General features: G+C 38.3%; 1 protein-coding gene across 1 annotated transcript in view; it reads left to right on the top strand.

Annotated features, from left to right (window-relative positions):
• ADCY8 (adenylate cyclase 8) overlaps positions 1 to 19,422 on the top strand; it is a 104,037-nt gene extending 84,615 nt beyond the window's left edge. The window contains 6 exon segments of the mRNA XM_054385243.1: positions 201 to 282; positions 4,415 to 4,573; positions 8,137 to 8,283; positions 14,874 to 14,966; positions 17,214 to 17,328; positions 18,935 to 19,422. Of these exon segments, the coding sequence (XP_054241218.1) occupies positions 201 to 282; positions 4,415 to 4,573; positions 8,137 to 8,283; positions 14,874 to 14,966; positions 17,214 to 17,328; positions 18,935 to 19,422 (1,084 nt within the window).
• Positions 19,423 to 21,270: the final 1,848 nt, after the last annotated feature.

Here is a 21,270-nt window from a genome sequence, read left to right as displayed (position 1 = left end):
AGTTAATTAATATGTTTGTCTCCAAACAGTGAGCACTCCAGTTACACTCCTGTTCTCATGAACTGATTATCAATAAGTTACATATTCAAATACTGGACATGTTTTAAAGAACAACAAAAAGTAGCAGGGTGCATTGTGAAATTAAACTTCTGAACTGACAAATCAATAATTTTTTTTTAATTGTGATTTTTTTTTTCCAGCACAGACTTCCTGGGTACAAAGGAAGCATCTTTACTACTGATGGCAATCTTCCTTTTAGCTGTTTTTTATCATGGCCAACAGGTAAGGCAAACATTTGCTTGAACCATTCCCTGTATTTCTTGCAATTACAGGATATGACAATGATTACGCTCAAAATATCAACTGCCTTTTTATTCACTTTGAGGAAATGAGGAATGAGTAAGTAGGGGAAGTAATGGATGAAGTACACTTTGTGCCCAGGTTTACATTTGATGGAAAACAATGTACATTGGCATGTCTTTATCAAGATATAAAGTTCTTTAAGAAAAATACATAACAATTAAGCACTGAACAAATTTGTGATAAGCCTTATAATATTCCAAATGGTTCTTAACATATAAAGATACAAATCTAAGTATACGAAATCACCTAAAGTGAGAATAAGTACTAAGAAAGCACTGAAGAAGTTTAGGTAGAGCAAGGATTAGTCACAATCCAGGCAATACTCTTCAGGATCACAATTCAGAGTGTAAATGTCTGTCTTGTCCAAAAGCCTGGTCTGAAGTGTTTAAGAGTATTTTCCAGCCCAGAGACCCGTTAGCACAGCACAGTCTTTTTCAGGACTATTAATCTTCCTTGTTCCATAAAGCAGGGTGGCTGCACTCAAACTGCCCTTGGAAATGGTCTCTGAGATGCGGTAACTCCTGGGTGTTCTCCCAAATGATTCATAGGGCCACTCTGTCAATTTAACGATAACTAACAGCAGTGCCAAAAATGTCTCCTTGTATTGTTTAATTTCTTATTATAGTGGTAACTTAAAAGTGTCTGTATAAATGTCAACTGAAAAAAGAAAATATAAAAATTTTACCCTGAGCACATAAAGAAAAACTCCCATCAATACTCTGAATTGATGGGAAGCACTGTAAGTCCAATAAAGTTGCCCTACAGCACAGCTTTGCTTCTCACAAACTGCAAAAGTATGTTGAAGAATAAATCTTACCCATACTTCAGCCAATAAATTTCAAGGGTCTCTTGCACTAAGCCTATAATTTAAAATAGTTGTGTTACTGTTACCTGACAGCAGGCTAAATAGACTAATTCCTTACTAGAAATTCAATTTCATCTAGTGTGATGGTTTTAAGACTGTCTTTTTAATTTTTCTTCACAAAGTTCAAGCAGAGAAAGTGAAAGAATATAAATAAATCACTGTTGGGCGTAAGAAAGCCCAACAGTGTCTACAACTACCTGAAGGGAGGTTGCAGCCAGGAGGGGGTTGGTCTCTTCTCCCAGGCAACCAGCACCAGAACAAGAGGACACAGTCTCAAGCTCCGCCAGGGGAGGTTTAGGCTGGAGGTGAGGAGAAAGTTCTTCACAGAGAGAGTGGTTGGCCATTGGAATGTGCTGGGAGTCACCATCCCTGGAGTCACCATGCCTGGAGGTGTTCAAGAGGGGATTGGACGTGGCACTTGGTGCCATGGTTTAGATAGTCATGAGGTTTCGGGTGACAGGTTGGACTCGATGATCTTTGAGGTCTCTTCCAACCTTCTTGATTCTATGATTCTATGAAAGCAAAATAATGATTATTCTAAGCACTTCCATTGGAGAGGTAGAAATGTTTAAGAACTACTACTCAAAACAAAGTTGGAGAGTTGGGCAATCTGGTTCTCAGCTCGGCTTGCTTGGCTTCTGTCTGGCTGCTGCTTCTTTTCTGGCTAAGGATAACACACTGACCTTGACAAGCTAAGTCTAACAACCCATCTGCTTCTTGACTCTCTGCCTTCTGCCAGGGGGGTCTGGGGGGATTCCTTCTGGCTGGGGCGGAGGCCCCTTGGGGGAAGCAAAGGGGGCTTGGTTGTCCTTTTCTGTTGATTGTACATATTTGTAAATGTTGTGAATAGTGTATATTTGTACATATTCGTTGCATTTCATCATAGATTGTAGATTTGCTTGTAAATACAGCTTTCATTTGCTTCCAGACTGAGCTAGCCTGGTTATTGTCTGTGTGGGACAGGGATTTCAGCTCTCGCACTGTTACATCTAGAAACACTTTTTTTTTTTTTTTTAATATAGGCAATACATATTTTAGAGCACTATTTCTCCAAAGTAAACTTGAGAAAAAGTACATGAAAGAAGTGTTGTGGAAAATATTGAGGCTAGACTTATTCTGTCATAAAATGTGTTCATCTACTGCTTTACCTTTTTAATGACTTAAGTAGAACATTTTATATGAACATAAATTATCCCCTGAAAACTTATCAGAATATAATACCCTTTACAGTGTTCTTTTCTAGAAAGACATCTTTATGTTTATACACACAGTATAAACAGCTCATTAACCCTGAATGAAACCTTCTGCCAAGGCTTTAAAAGGGAAGGCTCTGACAATTGCAAAGAGGAAATAAAGCTACCCACAGCAGACTCAGTCCCTCTGATCCCTCCAACTAAATTAGCCCTAAAAAAAAGCCTTAATAAACAGAGGTCAATATCCTTTCTACTTTCATTTAGATTGTAGGTCTGAGTGTAGATCTTGCCTGCACCATATAAATGTTCTGGTGTAGGCAAATGTTGACTGTCTGGTTTCCACCAGCAGCTCCTGTTCCAAACCAATCTGTGAAATTCCTTTAGAACTCCTTGTGAAGCTATAGTCAATGTTGCCTTTTCAGTCAGCTGGTGATAAAAATCAGTTATAATCTGGTATGGGCTCTGTGTTCTGCAGTTAATTTGGGGAATTAATAATCACAAAATGGAAGATCAAAATATTTGAACTAGAAAAGAGAATAATGGTTTATAAAGGCAATAGTACCCAAAAGGCAATGAAATCACTTTTAAATTGCATACAAGTTTTGGAAGTATATATATCAAGCCAGGGTCACATTTAGCTTTTAGGAAGGAAAGCTCCCTGGAGTACAATCAACCTATAATCTCCCTTGCAAGGTGCTTTTCATTTTCTTCTGAACAATTTGCCACTGGTTACTGCTGGTAATGAAAAATGTGAAGATGAATCACTAAACAATGCCTAAATCCCCTCTTAGTCACTCCTGCCCTCTGCAGGCTTGCCCTTTATTTCACCTTGGTGCATAAATTGTATCCCAACCACTTGCTTAATCCCAGCACCGCTTGGCAGATCAGTTGTTACTTTCAATTGTAAAATTCATCTATCTGCTGAGTGATTATTTTCTCTTGGTAGAGCACCTCACAGATATATTTTCCTTTGTAGTTTACTGCACACAGATATATTTCCATCACTTTCAATAAGGCTGTAGCTTAATGAGTCACTCTTGGTGTAACCTACAGTATCATCTGTCTTAAAATTTCCTTAAAACTCTCCTTCAGTGTAATACAACCAAATGTTCTGGCAGTGCTGATCTTGACCATGTGCTTGCACATGGCTTTCAGGCAAGCAATGTGATGTTTCAACGTGTTCCCTGCTTCAGCTAGCAGACAGCTGCCATTTCTAAATATATGACTGCACACGACATACATGGGCACACACAGCTCTGAAAAACATTTGTCTTTGGTTTGTAGTTGAGGGTATTAGGCACTGCCACTGTGCAGGTTTGATTGTGGATTCTGGATCCACAGTATGTCAGGAACAGAATATTTGAGGGGGAATCAAATAACATGTCTTTCTCTGGCTTTTGAAATACTTGAATTTAAATAACTGCATGTACCAACAGTAGAAGTGCCTCATCTTTGTGCCACAGATTTGAAAGTTTTCTTTGGGAGTGTGTTGGGCTTTTATATATAGTTTTGCTGAAGGATACTTATCACTGAGAAGCAAATTACCTGTCTGTGAAAAGTGTTTTGAATGGCCCTTGTGCTATTTTCTCATGAAAGCCATTTCATTTGAAAACACATATGAAAAGGGGAACATACTTATTTCATACCAATACAAATACCTTATCTCCTATCTGATTCCATTATCCAGGCAATAAAGAGGTGTTTAAAAAGAGATTATTTTTTTGACATTTTCTAGCCAATGACCATAGCAGTAGTATGACAAATGCTGTTTTGCCCAAGATTCTTCTATAGACATTTACCGTACACAAAGCAAATAATCTCTTTTTCTGGCAATGAAATCAAATTCTTTCAGAGTTGAAGCTCTTCAGCAGCACTGAAGGCTGTTACATTGCAGGAACAGCCTGCCAGGGTGACAATGCAATGTTTACTATTACCTTGTCAGGCTTTATCTTTGACTTTTTTGTTGTTTTCTTTTTTCTTCTTGGCACTACAGCTTGAATACACAGCAAGGCTGGATTTTCTGTGGCGTGTTCAAGCAAAAGAAGAAATCAATGAAATGAAGGAGCTAAGAGAGCACAATGAAAATATGTTACGGAATATTTTGCCCAGTCACGTTGCCCGTCACTTTCTGGAGAAGGATCGGGATAATGAAGTATGTATCAGCTTTATTTGTGATGTTTTTCTCTAAGTAGCAAAAGAGAAGCAGTTCAGTTAGGAAACTGTTAGAACTTAGCTTTTGGTAGGATTCCTTAAGCAAACGCTGCCAATATTTGGTATCTGATCTACGTGAACAAAAATTCGTGTTTTAAACTAAAGGGTTCTGCGCTTCTAAGACCACACCTGGAGAGATATTTCCCTGTTCAGGCTCATCAGTAGGAGATACATGAATCTACCAGAGCAAGTCTAGTAGTGGAGGGCCACCAAGACGATTAAGGGATTGAGGCATATGACATATGAGGAGAGGCTGAGAGAGTTATGCTCATTCAAATTCAAGAGGAACTGGCTGAAAGAGGATCTCATCATTGTCTTCAACTACCTGATGGATGTTTATAGAGAAGACAGAGCCAAGTTATTCTCCAGTGTGCAAATGGAAGGACAAGAGGTAATTGGACCAAAAAAAATGTATTAGATACAAAGGTAAAAATTAAACAAAATAAAGGTCTCGTTGCATCAGGGCACAGAGATGTTTTGAAATCTCCTGTCCTGGAAATATTCAACACTCAACTGAACAAGGACCCCTGCTTCAAGTGAAAGTGTATTAAATGATCTTCAGAGCTCCCTCCACTCTATGAGTCTATGAAAATCTAGTATTCCTAAATTTAACAGGCATTTAACAGAATTCCTGTGCAACCTTAAAATAGCCCAGTGTTGCAGAAGTATTATTAGAACCCTGGTGGTTATTATGGTAAGAATTGCTGCAATAGGCCTCAGCCTCTCACATCTTCAGACCCAAGAGGACATTTTTGCCATTTCATATTGCCACTGGATTTCCTCTTTGGGGCAGTTAACAAAAAAAAAACCATTTCAGTAACATCATTTGTGGCTGTGTTTTTAAGTGTTTGCAGCACACAGAAAAACTTGGTATTCCCAAAACAGACTTTGAAGAGAGGTTGCTGAAAGGATAAAGGAACATCTAGAATTTGTTCCTGAAAGCAGCAGTAGGTACTTACTCCTTTTCTGAAATAAGGCGAATGCATATTACAAAATTATCTGTGAACAAAGGCTTGTGTGATGAAACCGAAATTTTCTGCTATAACAGTGGAATTGTCTCTCTTACAATGAAGAGGTGACAAATGTTGCAACATTCAGGATGCCAGAGCTGGCATATCTATTCTTTGCACAGCAAGAAGAAATCAAGGCTACTCTTTTCTGACTGTACATTTTGGAAATAGATATAGTCAGGTGAATTAGGCTGCACAATGAAGAATCATTTTGTTCTGAAGATGCGATTTCAAATATCGCCTAGGGAAGCGCAACACAGTGAGAAGCGACAAGAAAAAGCACTTTAGAAACCAGCCTCTTGAGGAATTTTGCACTCTCTGGGTATTCAACAACCAGAAAAACATGGCTTTGCATGTGAAAAAAAATACGTATGAAAGCAACCCTGTTAAAATGCTTCATTACAAAGGAGCAGACCCCAACACCAACCATGAGTGTATCCTGGCATATGTGCATGATGGATTTTCAAGGAATGCATGTCCTCTCTTATACATTCATTCATATACACTCACACCCATAATAGTCTTCAGAAGCAAACAGATGCCTTGTGGATCACAGCTGATGCTTCAATAATTTGCTACTGAATTCAATTCTACCACCCCTGCTTTTTGTAAGGCAGTTCCCAAAGTGACTGTACTTGGGGATGATTTATGCATGAGCTGTCTGTCTGTAATATCTATCAGATTTCAGTACAATCAATCCTGCAGTTCATGTCTGGCCATTAAGTTAATTTTTCTGCTCTCAAAAAATCAATTCCCAAATGTGTACTGTAAAGGTTTTCTCATGGATGTGTTATTTATGTCATGATGCTTCTTACCAAAAACAGAAAAATAAAGCAGCTGAAAGCTCAGACAGTAGTTTTCTATCTTCCTGGTCTGAGTAAATAGTATACCTGAATATATATATGCTTCTCCTAGCATGCATTGTCCAGTCTTCTATAAGCATCCATGTGTGTGTAATGTGTGTATTGCTTTTTTCTGTACCTATGACAGGGAGTAACAGTGTCCTTAGCTTATGGCTTCCAGGAACCCACAGACGTTCTTCAGGGAACGAAAATCTAAGGATAGGAAGGGAATCGGTTGTGATTTTTTTTTGGTTGACATTTGCTTTGCAATGTCTTTGGAAACTAACAGAATTTTCCCACCTTTCCTTTAGGATGTGTTGTTAAAGAGTCTAGGTAAGAAGCAGCATTGTCAGTATAGTAAAATGCAGGGGTGGATTTGAGATGCTCTTCTAGGCAGAAAGAAGAGGAACCTGAGGTGTTCACATCAGGTATATGGTGTCCAGCAGTAAGCCTTTTTATCATGAGACCAAAGCATTAAGATTTCCTAAAGCATACCTTCATGAACATGGTGAAGCAACTAATCCAGGTCAGAATGTCATGAAACAAGCCTCAGAACAGAAATGAAAATATTTATCATTGGGTAAAACTGCAGAAGAGGAAGCTAGGAAAAAATTACACGAATGGGAATGCATATGGTTGTGGTATATTGGCTACCAGAAAAAGCATGCCAGGACTCTGCATGCAGGTGTCTCTCTCCTTGACAATTGTAAAGTTGAAATCAGTTTTGTTCCTAAAAATCTGTGTGAATTCAGAGAAGAACCAAACCCATTTTTGCATATATGGTGACAAAGACCCATCCATAAATAAATTTGTCATTCAGTACCAGAGTGACTTAGGTGAATAACATAAGTGGAAGCTTATCCCAGAGCTACTTTATCCTAATGGTCTCCTCTGTCTGCTCCCTTGTAAGCTGCTTTCTCTTTCTAGTAACTCCATTATCACCTTCACTTCTGTTTCTCTCTCTTTTCAAACCCTAATATCAGGAACTTCTTTCAAAGCCAGGCAACCAAATAGCTCCATAGTTACCCCTGTAGAACCACAGATAGCACAGAATAAGGGCTCTCTGCAAACCTGTGAATAAGCAAGCTTGGAATGAGATGCAGTAGTGTCAAGTATAAATTATGCACTAGAAAATGTGGAAACTGAAAGGTCTCTAACACAGATGTCATATTAGATTCTTTTAAATAGTCCCATCTGTTCCCTGTAAATCAACAAATTTAAAAATATATTGTCAACTGCAAACATTTGTGAGACAGACTGAATAAATAATAATCAGTAAGTTCCTTTTACTTGCCTAAAAGTGACAGTTCTTTGGTATTCACATTTGCAAATGAATCCTTCATTTCTTCAAGTGGTTCCACATATAAATCAAACTGAAAATTTTGATTTCATTTTCACTGGTGTAGCCCCCTGACCTCAGAAGCAGAAAGTGCAGGCTTTCAAAGAAAGGGCTAACCCTGCATATAATCAGTGACAAAAACGTGAGAGCTGTCAGCCTTCTGCTGTTGACCTTGACTAACACTTATTACATTAATGCTAACCTCAGACATTAAGGCATTATGCATAGAGAAAAGAAGAAAACCTATTTTAATTGCAGCCAGTTATGTTCCCTTTCCTATATTAGCACTCATTTTTCTTCACTGTTCTTTTAGGAATTATACTCTCAGTCCTATGATGCTGTTGGTGTGATGTTTGCTTCTATTCCTGGATTTGCTGACTTCTATTCCCAGACTGAGATGAATAACCAAGGAGTAGAATGTCTGCGGTTGCTGAATGAAATCATTGCAGACTTCGATGAGGTAATAACAGCTACTAGAGAAAATCTGGTAGTGTTTCAATGATGAGTTACCACATACCAAATATGTCATCCTATGTTATCAAATTTAGTAACTGTTCTGATTTCAATAATTGTCTGATTATTTTTTTTTTAACCTCAATTACAGTTGCCTACTTTGCTTTTCTGTTCTTATTCTTACCAAACTTTGGTGTGAATGACTTAGTGAGACAGAGATTCAAATCAATAGTTAGTATAAACTAGGGAGATATTTGCAACAGTTCTGGAAAGTAGTGTCTAAAACCAAATAGATAAAGAAGCTGTTTTGAAGACATTGGTTGAATGGACTCAACGAGTGTTACAGTAAAACAGTATCAAGTTAAATGTGAAGCACAAAGTTCAGAAGGAAATATTGGGTAGACAGTGAAAGGTGGTGACATATTAATTCAAGGAACTTGTCTGATCAGTTATGTTATACAGAGGTAAATGAAGCAAATCTGCTTGCTTTCTTGTTTTACTGAGGACTTCAGAGATAAAGCAAAATTTAAAAACAAAATGAAACAAAACCACAACAAAACAACTAAACACTTCAAACAAGCAAAGAAACAAACAAAACCAAAACCCAACAAACGGAAAGAATAGAGAGAAGGAAAATAATTTATGTAAGTATCCTGTCCAGTTAAAAATTCAGAAATGGGTCTGAGGAGATGACAAGATAAACAGGAGAAGTCAGATCTCCAACATTGCTATTTCCAGGTAGAAGCAAGGAAAAACTGGAAATTGAAGTGGAAGCCAGGAGCAAGTTGCATAGCTGGTGTTGTATACTCTGCCAGCTAGTTAGCAAGGAAGCTTAGACATGTGGTACTGTGTCCTGCAATGAGCCCAAGAGGAATTAAGGGGACGAATGATATATACAAAGAGCTTTGAAAAAACTTTGCAGCTAGAAAGGGTGCAAAAGGCCAAAATTTCCAAGCATGGCAAAATTCAACCTATAAACTGCAAGCAGTTTATAAGAGCGTGTAGCTCTTCTGAATTCCCTGAGTGGCAAAAATAGAACGTAAGTCCTCTCTTCTTAAGAGCAAGATTGGTTTTGTGTCCCAGACTGGTCCAGACAGAAAAGGGGAGGAGAAAGGGGGAGATGTTGCTAGTACCATTGGTCTGTGATTCTAGTTTTGGAGAACTTACTTAAAGAGAAAGTGGGAAAAAGACATATTTTTCAGAATTCTGCTGAGCAAAGCAAGATTAGTACTAAACTGGACATCAGGGGAGAAGCAAGAAATCATTGATAAACAGTAAAAAATCCTAACCAATAAACCCATGTTTAATCTGTTTATCTCACAGAAGCATTCAATCCATTTCTATATTATAAATCATCAACTTGAGAAGTGATGAGCATCTTGCCAGCTTAAAATTTAGATGCAGTTCAAGAAAACAAAATTTGTTCCCTCAAAAGGAGCTGGATCTGGATCTAACATCCCACATGAGCTACGTAACCATGGAGCAATTGTCTAAAACAGGAAGGAAAAACTCAAAAAGGTTTGAAAAAAAGATAACATCACTTGCCACTTTGGCTCTCTACTCAAGAAGCACTCAGATTCAGTTTTTGAAAGAAGACAAGGCATATTTAATCTTTGCATCTGGACCAGAATTTTGCCCATAAATTAAGCATACAGAAAATCTTTTTTTTTTTTTTCCAGAAAACTAAAACATTGGCAGAGTTCAGATCTCTCCAAGGTTTAGAATACAGCTGAATGAAGATCTGAGAATCAGTGGCTTTTTATTTAAAATGTATTTAGTTCTACCTCAGTCCTGCTTAAACACCTATCTCTCTTTGAGGATCTAGCCTAGAGTTTTAGGTTGGGGTTGGTTTTTGGCTTGCTTTGAAGAGCAAGTATCCCGAAGGGCTTCACAGGAAGGAAAAGTTGCAAGTGGAAAGTATACAACTGAAAAAAAGCAATGGGAAGGAAAACTATTGTTTTTTCCTTTTTTTTTTTTTAATTATTGCATCTTGAGGAGCAAGTATCTATGGCCTCTGAGTTTTGAAGAATTTATTTTCAATTTACTCCTCTGGTAAAAATTACGTTACCTTCATTTCATAAATGGAAAACAAAGGCACAAAGGTGTAATCGACTTTCCTACATTTTTTGAAAAACAAACTTACCTGTTCCCAAGCCAGTAGCTACAACCTAAATATGAACCCAGATCAGGGTTTTAACTGTCCTTCAATCCTTCTTCATCCTGGGCACTTTCATGGGGAATGTTCATAGTGTACACACAAACAAATAAACAAAACCAACAACAACAACAAAAAAAAAAGACCAGGGTTAAGCTTACCAGACCATGAGACAATGAAATTGAGAGCTTATCCATGTAATTGGTCAGATACTAAAATTAGTAGTGGGAAGCAGAGGAATTCACAGGGCAACCTTGTGCATTTTAGTAGCAAACAAAACTACTCTCCTGTCACTTGCTAAGTTCCTACATTTCTTTCTCTATGGGTGTAAATATCTGCATTTTATCTCTGAGATCTTGCATAGCTGTCAGTATATTTGTTGATTAATAGCTTTAGTTTTCTTCCCAGATCTGATTAATATGACTGTGACTCAAGCTTAATGCAAAGCCCATCGCTATGAATTGATTTCAGATATTTCGTCATGCATGTTCATATAATCTTCACAACAAAATGCCAATGTTGCTGTGTGGCAATTACTGAAGACAGGGTTTTCATCAAAAGCCCTAACACAATATTATGTTCAGGCCCCTAACACCTGCTCTGTAATTAATAAAGGACCTAATTAGGGACTGTATTAAATCCCAGACGTGTTTAGTTGAGTAATAGATATGTTCTTGGTACGAGTAGTAAATGAAATTATGTTATTCCCCATTGACTGCTAACCTACTTCCAGCTTTGTCATGCCATTAGTTTACTCAGTCTAAGCAATCTGAAAGGTGATATGCCAGACAGGACAATTGCAGTGAGTAATCCTACCCATGGAAAATGAACCAGAAGTCATTTCAAGTACGATGTCTCAGGGCCATGTAACTGTTGACTGACACTGCATGATGTCACTTGTTTTTCGTGATGGTTTTTGCCAACAATGCCTACTGTCTCAATAAGCTTTGGAAGCAAAATGCAGATGTTCAGCTTGAGAGCAGAGCAGGTGTATTAGACATGGGAAAACTTTGCTTCTCAGCATCACGTGAACGTCTCTGTAGAGCTACCCAAAGTTAGAAGTTTTACCACAGGAGTGTAAGACATGATGCCATTTGAGATATCCGAGGTGAATTGAGGTGAATACTGCACCATTAGAAAACTTACACTGTTCTGGAGCAAGCCATTGGAGGTTTTTCAGGGAAGTATGCTCTAGATGACTCTGGACATCTATGTTCAGACATCTGAATTGAGTTACTAATCTCAAATCAGATTCTACAGTCTAAATTCTCCCCTTTCCATGCATAGATAATAGTAGTAGGCATAGGGCCCAGAAGATGTTTCTAAATGAAAGCAGTGGTAAAAATTGACCTGCTTTAGAAAATGAATGGTACACAAGAAGGAGATCTGGATTATTTCTTTCTTCTTGTTAGAGTAGCCCCCTTGTTACTACAAAACAGAAGGTTTACAATCCAGATCTGTTATTTTGTTCTTCAGGTAGTGGACCTATCTTAGAGAGACAAAGCCAGTCAAGCAAAAAATAGTGTGTGGTGAAACAGATCCTGCCAACAACTGTGTGGACTACGAGCCCACAGAGGAGTCAGGTTGTGACTGGGTTTTTCTTACAGAGCCAGGGTGAACCCATCCAAAAGTTGGTCTTGGGGAGCAGATGATTGTCTCTTCTCAAAGTACAGCCTTTACTTTTTTTTTTCCCCCTGATGGCTCACAAATATGTTCTCCAAAATTTCCAGGCTTCCTGTTGACTGAGGCATAATGAGAAGTGTTGAAGATTATTTTTTTTTTAATTTGACATGTGGCATCATTATAGAATACAGTTATATATCATTTCTTAATTTGTACCCAAGCAGGAGGTGCTGACAGGAACAGTTCATACATCAAAAAACAAACGCTGCAAATCTACTTTGATAATAACCCATTTTTTTAATGTGACTGTAATCTTAGAGATGCTGCACCTAAAAGACAATATTGGAACATTTCTCCTGAACATTATGAGTCTTGGGGGATTTTTTTTTTTAATGTAATATTCTTTTCAGCCTTTTTAATCTATCGTTTATGTATCTTAGTGATGTTACAGTTGGGATTTGTACTTTAATAAGAGCTCTTTAGTTCATGGGTTCTTCCCCTCCCCTATTTTCTTTATCCTGCAGTGATTTAAACAGTGTTCATGACAACAGATTTTAATATATTAAGTTGCCACAAACAGAGGATGCAGAAGAATGCAGGATCCTGCTTTCAGACTTCACTGATTACTTTGCAAATGTGGGCCACATCCTGGAACGTTACCTTTTGTACTGCTCTGTACATGTTTCATTGCATGTATGTCCCCCAGGGTCTGCCCTCCATATAACCTTGGCTGTATGTGAGACATGGCATTAAGCCATTAGTTGCCTTGCAATCACATTCTAGTGTTTGAAAACGTTCCCTTGACTATCTGGTAAATTAGCAAACCTATTTGAAATGTCATAATAAATAGCAGCTGATTTAGCACTGATTTGGAATATATTTTCCTAATATGAAAATCTGTCATTTTGTCACACAGTGAAGAAAGTAATCAGTAAATAGACCATTATTTGAAGAAGGAAAGAAGCTATCTAACAGACAGGATAAGGCAGGAAGAAAAAAAAAATAGGAATTTAAAAATTAATAAGAAGGGAAATCATAACTTGAGACTATTTCTTATAGCCAATAGGTTCATTCTGTTTTATATAGAATCACTTTAGATATTTATCATGCATTTTAAATTATTGTGCTTCCAGGAACCATCTGGAAATGAAAATATAGGCTATTTTTAACCAAGACCATTTTCTCCCCTTACCCACACACCTGGTGCTCTCAGACTGCTCACAAAAGCACAGCTCCAAGAAATGCTCTTTTTCTTTAAGAAAGCAGTTGGAAGAGCTGCCCTTGTAGGAGGGAATCATAGATAATGGGCTTTTCTGGCAGTTTGAAGAAAAATGAGAAACAGGTCAAGTTTTTGGACTTTCCTCACTTGGAAGAGAGCCATTAACCATATGGCTTTGTATTCCCTGCACACAATGCTGTGCAGCCTCCCATTAGAGACAGATGGTGCAATATCTGTACATGAACAGCAAAGCTTCCAAGACCCTGGCACTCTGGCTGATGTACACTGTGGTTAGTTCAATGGCAGGGGCTATTTCATGTTATGCCTTTGGTATGTTTCTCCCTTTGAATGAAATAATCCCTTTAGTTTTTAATTGACAGGAAATTCAAACCCACAAGTTGGAAAAAGAATGCACACCAGTACATATAAAAAGGGGGGGGAAATGTTTCATTAAATTTTACCTGACCATGGCAAGATTTTTTTTTTCCATTTAAATCCCAGCTAAGTTGAGCCTTTAGAGAAGAAAGTTTGAAATCCCTTTTCCCTGTGAAGTACTTTTTGTTGTTTTGGTTTGGACTTTCTTTTTCTCCCAGGTTAACTCAACCATATTGATACTTAATTTTATTAGATACCATACTGCTTATTGTGAAGTTTCTAGGGCTACTTTGGGATTAACATCAGCTATACATCTTTTCAAAGCCTGTGATAAGGTGATACATGCCCATATCCCACACAAAGCTCTACTGTCATTGACAGAGTTAATTAGTAGAACTCTGCTTAGGTTTCTCAAGAAGTACAAGGTTCCAGCTTCTATTTCATGGAAAGTCCTAAATTAAACTGTGAATATGGACTTGGAATGGAGACAAAACTGACTACTTCACTCGGTACTCTAGTCTCCCTCTTGCAGATTCTCAATCTGACAAGTTCTTTATGCCTACTTAACACCTATAGCTGTCCCAAGTAGATACATGTGTTTACCTCTTCCCATTGATTCCCTGCAGATAAGTGACAAGTCTGATAGTATGAAGTATGAAGCATGGGAGTATGGCATGTGGAAGGACGTAGAAGTTCTTTGGAGGCATCTATCTCCTTCCATTAACTCTGAAAGATAAAGTGGTTGTTTTAAGTGGACTGAACTCCCTTTAACACTGGTTTCATCATCTGGATTGTTGCAGTAGCAGCACTTAATCTGCAAACTGAGTTCCTCCAAAGAAGACTTAACAGTCTTCATTGATCAAGTCTTCTTACCTTCACAAATACATACACAGAGAGTTTGTCTTCACTGATTCTCAGTGATTATACCTCAAGAAATGCAGGACTCATCTGCATTTAAATTAGGCTGGAACATGCATGCCTTATATTATCCAATGTGTGATTTACCAGACAGCTTTACAGAGCACAGCAGAATTTAGCTTGACTGCTTTGTCTGAGCAGATGTTTCAAAGCATCCCAGCTCAGTGTGGTCTGGAACCCAGAATGAACTGTGCACTGTGACCAACAGGAAGATATCATGGTTGGATTCATTTGGATATCTGGAGAAGCATTTTGTACTAAGAATTACAGAAGTAACAGTGGTTTTTTTTTTTTACATGTGTCTTAGTTACTAGGTGAAGAGAGATTTCAAGATATTGAAAAAATTAAAACAATTGGCAGCACATACATGGCCGTGTCAGGATTATCACCTGAAAAACAGGTAAGAGAATAATGTTCTTTAAGAAGCAAATCTTTTGGCATGTCTGACCATTCATATTAGAAAATATCAGTGTTACCTTTATGATGTTCATAAAACTACATTTGGCAAAAGAAAATAGGCATTTGGGCCTTTTGGCAGACAATAGTTGCACTCCTTGATGAATTGAAATGTTATCTTGTACTGAGAACAAGAGCCATATAAATTCTTTCCTCAAATTTACCTTAATAGGAGAGAGGAAAAAGAAAACCTACTTTCAGTCACATTGATGTGAATCTAAAGTAGATCTGTCTGTGTCTTTGGACATAGTCTAAATCACCACTGTAACTCAGACTGGAATCCAGCTGACAGCCTCCAACATCTGTGAATAGAGAGGATCTGTTAACTGAAAGCATACTTATGCAAGTGTAAAGTTGCATTTTTACATTTTATGGTGCAGCTGTATATCTACTGATAGTGCAATAAACTATACGTCAAAAAGATAGCAGACCCATCAGTTCAACCAAAGAACATCACAAAGTCAGAAGCCTACACACTACTCTCACTTTCAAAAGTGCAAACCAAGCTGAGGGAAAAATGAACCACAAATGATACATGCAGTCACAGCTGTAACCCTCAGAGAAGTCAGAGGAGAGAAATTAATTCATAATTACACCCAAGAATGTCCCAGGAAATGGGGTCTCCAAAGGAGTAAGACAAGGGTCTAAAACGCATCCAGCAAGAAGTTGGCTCTTGCTGAAATTTGTCTTGCTTGACAACCAGTGCTTCTTCCCAAAGAACACCACCACAAAAAAAGATGTTCTGCCTCAGATCAATCACAGAGTGGGAATCAGATTCACCCACATTGATTGCAACTGACAGAAAAGCAGGAAACATTATTATGAGCTTTGTAAATGAGAAAATTTCCATTGTGTGTTTAGAATAAAATATGTGGAGTGTAACTAACCAAGCATCTCCCACCTACAGAGCAACAAGTGATTCTGACAGATAGAAATCTGCCAAACTAGACAAGCATGAGATTTTTGTTTGTTCCAACTCAAAATGCTTCTGTGCAGAGATGAGCAAAGAAGGGCTGAACATCAGAGAGGTAGATGATTATAAATATGCAGCTTCTAATCACGTCTTTTGATTCTTGAGGTGGATAAAATTCAAAGGAGGAAAATCTGCACTGCATTTCCAAGACTGATAACTCATTCTTTTTCTTGAACTATAATAGAATAATGGAATGATTATGTATATTTTACATATACTTATCTTCATATATACTCCTCTATCACCTTGTTAGTACCTAAGATATATGGTGGCTAAGGAAAGTTGGCGTGCTGTGGACTGAATGACACTGAGGACAAGGACTGAGCATGGTGTGAACAGAACAGGGTGATGCCAGGGAGATGCTTATATTCAATACTAAACACTCAGTGTGATGAAAATCGCAAAGTTCTGGATTGCATGACCCAGGGAATGGGGCTGGCAATGCTTTGTTCCTATGGAAAGGAAATTTGTTTGATGAAAGGATTACCTGGCTTTAGAACAGCTGAGATGACATCATACCACTGTTGGGCCAGAACCAACAAGCTCTTCCTTACTCTACTGCATACTCAGAGAAAGAGTTAAGGGGTTCCCTGTCCTCCCTTCAAAGTCTCTGCCCCATTATCTAGTCTGTTGGTGCTGTGGAAAGACTAAAACCATCTCCTGGTCCCCATCTGAATGTTGATTGCCTGTAGGAATGGAAATGGAAAGGAAGGGGCAGGGAGTTAAGTGCTCTAAGCAGAGGCAATTAGTAAGCTACAGAACAGCCTTTCCTCTCCCACTTAACTTGTCTCAGGTTGCCTGTCTTGTCATGTTGCTCCTGTCACTATTTCATCCCTGAGCACACTGAAATATTGCTTTTCCTGGGTGACAGGAGAGTTACAGCCTTGCATCTGAGCTATCTCAATCCTCCCTATACTTTCTTTCTCAGCCTTAGATAGATTTCACATGCCTTATTAATTCATATGATTGCCTGTCAGATTATTGACAGGAAATTACTTTCTTTGGTAGTTCATGCTGTTTCTCTGTATCCAGGTACACAAGTCTTGTAATATAAATGGGAGGTATTACCACTAATAATATCCTGCCTCTCTTGAATCTAGTGTGTTGAGACTGTTCTTACAAATTCCAAATTCAGATACCTGGCATTTGGTAGGGATGGGTGGGAGCTGGGAAGATGCAAAACTTCTCTCACATACTGGTTTGTAACTTACTCCTCAGCAATGTGAAGACAAATGGGGGCATTTGTGTGCTCTGGCCGACTTCTCCATAGCTTTGAATGAAAGCATACAGGAGATCAACAAGCATTCATTTAACAACTTTGAGCTCCGTATTGGTAAGCATAATTAAACATGAGAATTAAAATGGGGGTTTGTCTGCAAGGATCCAATGCTCTAAACAAGTCCCAGGAGCATTGCAAGGGCATATACAGTTTAAGAGACTCCAAATACTGTATCTTCTGTTTTCAAACTGTCATCCCAGGCAACGTTAGAAATAAGAACTACTCCATTTTCAGAACATGAGCCTGGATTTGAGGACTGCAGAACCACACAGCCTAAGGGATAATCAGATGCTGGGGACAAGATTACAGGAACCTTCTCTGATCATTTTGTTGGGCAGCAGCTGGCTTGTTTCAGAGGAGCTTCCTGAAATTCCTTTGATGCCTGCTTTCATTTTCTTTGTTATTTTCAGAGAAGGAACGAACTGGACAATCAAATTAAATATTAGCATGTTTTAGTTAATTGTGAATAAGTAAACTGGGCAGTAAAGACCTAACCCCAAGCTTGGTACTGGCTTGTACACTCTCTAATTAATCTCCTTGTTTTAGATTCTTCTTCAGTAAACAGGTCCTAAACTCTGTGTCTTAATACTTTGGTTTTGCACAAAAATTGAATTCTAGTTCAGATCTGACCAGTGGCAGCTGCTGTGAATTGCTGTGATAGGGAACCCTTTATCCTAGGATGGGATACCCTGGATGGGACACAAAAAGTGGGTCTGACTACATGGCACATAGTAGGAGTAAATCTGAGGGCTTCTCACAATTACTTGTTCACTGGCCAAAACCAAAAAACACCTAGAAGAAATACATCCTTTACAGACAACCCTGCCCTAACAAAGGTGAAGTATATTCACCAGTCACAGGATGGAAGGCCACAGCAGGGCTATCCATGATCTGCACTTCCTAACGTTTAGAACAGAAAAATTTCAGTTCCCAAGGTTTCTTAGGGAACATGTATCCACTTTCAGTAACTACGGATCACTTGCAAAAATTTCATGGAGCATGACTGCAACAGTATCTGGAAATCATTTTGATCATCAATTTTAAAAAAATACTAAAAAAAAAGAAAAACTAAGATACTTTTTTCATCCTTTCACAGTTACTGAATGCGTGCTTAAATCAATGCTGTAGAAAAATAGTCTCTTCTATATTACTGCTTGTTTTGAATTTATGCAACAACCTGGCAAGGTCCATTCTTTCAATAACTCCATAGAATACTTTATTATTTTCACTTCAAGGAACATAAGAATGTAATTTCTTGACTTTATAGTACTGACAAGGTTGCCTTCAAGTGTAAACTCAGACAGATCTTTCCTACTCCATAAGAATCGGTTTGCAGGATGTTTGGTAATAGTGTGCAGAATACAGATGAATCACAAGTACTGTGGTTCCACTGAGACTGGTATCATGTAAAATAACTGTGTGGCTATCATTTTGATATTTTCTAGCTTTGCTGGCTTTTTTTCCTTCCCTTACTTTCTTTGTATATACTCCTCCTCCTTAAGCTTAGTGATGTGTCTATGAACCAGGCTTCATCTGGTTCTTAAGTGCAAATATGATTTTCAGCCATTCTTCTCTAACTGGCTATTTCTTCTCTTTTTTTTTTTTTTTCTTTTCTTTCTTTTTTTTTTTTTTCCTTTTTAATTTCCTTTTTATTTAATAGGGATTAGCCATGGCTCCGTTGTAGCAGGAGTTATCGGTGCTAAGAAACCCCAATATGATATCTGGGGCAAAACAGTTAATTTAGCAAGTCGAATGGACAGCACAGGTGTTAGTGACAGAATACAAGTGCCTGAAGAAACGTATCTGATCCTGAAGGACCGGGGATTTGCCTTCGACTACCGAGGAGAGATTTACGTCAAAGGTATCAGTGAACAGGAAGGAAAAATCAAAACATATTTTCTTCTAGGAAGAGTCCAACCAAATCCTTTAATCTTGCAACCAAGAAAACTGACTGGACAGTATTCGTTAGCAGCTGTTGTATTAGGACTTGTACAGTCTCTTAACAGGCAAAAACAGAAGCAAATCCTTAATGAGAACAATAATTCTGGAATCATGAAAGGACATTATAACCGGAGGACTTTGCTCACTCCTGGTGGATCTGAGGCAGCAGCCCAGGCAGAGGGGGCTGACAAAACTGAATTGCCATAATCAGCATTTCATTTGTGTTCTTTTTTTTTTTTAATTTCTTTTATATATAAAAATAAATATACCAATAAAAAAGGTTTAATTTTTTTTAGAAGAAGTGTGATTATTTTCTGGTGTGGTATTTCAGTAAGATTCAAATTTCTACATTTTAACAAATGGGGCCAGCATCTTTCCCTACAGTTGTGATTAGCCTCAGAATGTCCAGACATAGTAGCTGTAGGCTACCACTCTGCTGTGGAGAAAGGGACAAGAATAGACCTCTGATTGGAGAGGTTTGGAACAAAAATTGTGTAGGGAGTTAGCGATGGGGAGAGAAAGGAATGGTGTCAGCACTTCACAGGTGAAAGCAAAGACATAAGGAAATTGAGTAGATTTTACTCACCTTTAGTTGCCTTCGAGTGCAGGTATATACATCAAAGCTGGTCTCCATAACATCCAGGGAAAAGCCAATCAATACAACCAAAGGATTTTAAGGTGTGCTATCTGCCCAGATGTGGGGATCTGGGAGACAGGAGAGATGAATCTTGCCCTACTGATTCCATTGAGTGGCTGTGGGCTTTTATAATAAGGTGCCCTCCTCATGAGTGACTGCACTGTAAATATATAAATTATTATATATTGGTATCCATCTAACATCTTGCATCCAAGCCAGGAGGTTGAGGCTCTCCTGTAGGCACTACATCACATCTGTCAGTCCTGTTTGGAAGGCTCAGATTAGCTATGGTATCTTGAGCAGCATAAAACACTTATGAACAGAATTACACCTTGAATGACATGTCTGGAGTATACAGATGAATCTATTGTCCAGTCAAGGAACTTACTGAATTTACTGGAGCCAGTGTGTAGAGCTTAGCTCTAACCCCATCACCAGTCTGATTTCTCAGCAAAACAACAACAAAAAATATTTGTCTGAGCTGTAAAATGAGTATATGCTGAAATTCAGCTCACCACTAAACTCTTGCTCAGCTGACCCAAAAAGAGGAGAGGGCAGGACTGAGAACACCCCAAATTACTTGTGTGCCAGAACAGAGACAGTCCTGACAGGATGTTACAAAGGCACATCAAGGTGTTACAAGCCTTACATCAAAAGGGGGATAACTTTGAGGGAATAGCTGATCAGCTTTGCCTTGGAAACAGTAAATATATAGCACATGTTCCTATATGCATCGGTGCCACGATTCATACTGAGCTATAAAGTGCACTTGATGAACCTCTCATCAAGTCTGTATGCTCAAAGGCTCTGGTTTTGTCTCAGTAAATATTATCTTTAAAGTATATCCCACAGCAATCCCCAGATGAAAGATCTCACACAACCAATACAGTGCTATGTACAGAGTCTTTGTAAATCCAGGCCTCGCTTTGAGCAGAATGCTATGTAGTCCTTAATGAAAACTGGGGTTTCTTGGGAGCATCACCACTGGATCAGCCACATCAAGCTAATATGACTAGGAAAACTTGATTCCTACACTTTATAACACTCTGCTGTCTACTAAAAGTAAAGAAACAAAATATGAAATTGCTTCATCCTAGTAAGGCAAAATCAATGCTGTTCATTGCAAAATAACCTGATGAATGGCTTTGTGAGGTGAAATTTAATCAGCTGAGTGCCATCTGCAGAAACAGAAAATAATAAAAATTACCAAGTAAATTCCACAGAAGATTGTATCACTGAATGATGGGACTGAACACAGAGCCTGAAATGTTACACCCAGTAACTGAGGACATTAAAAATTGATCACTCCTTTGAATCTCCACAAATACCAGTTTTCCACACGAGGAAAGTTGATCCCCTCAACTTAACCCATGCTGCCACTGATACTGTAGGAGATGAAGACAGAGAAGGGCCAGCAC

Source organism: Indicator indicator, chromosome 12 (genome assembly GCF_027791375.1).
Source record: "Indicator indicator isolate 239-I01 chromosome 12, UM_Iind_1.1, whole genome shotgun sequence".
Lineage (NCBI taxonomy): Eukaryota > Metazoa > Chordata > Aves > Piciformes > Indicatoridae > Indicator > Indicator indicator.
Note: the sequence above shows the minus strand (reverse complement) of the source record. Positions and strands in the feature narration are given on the sequence as shown.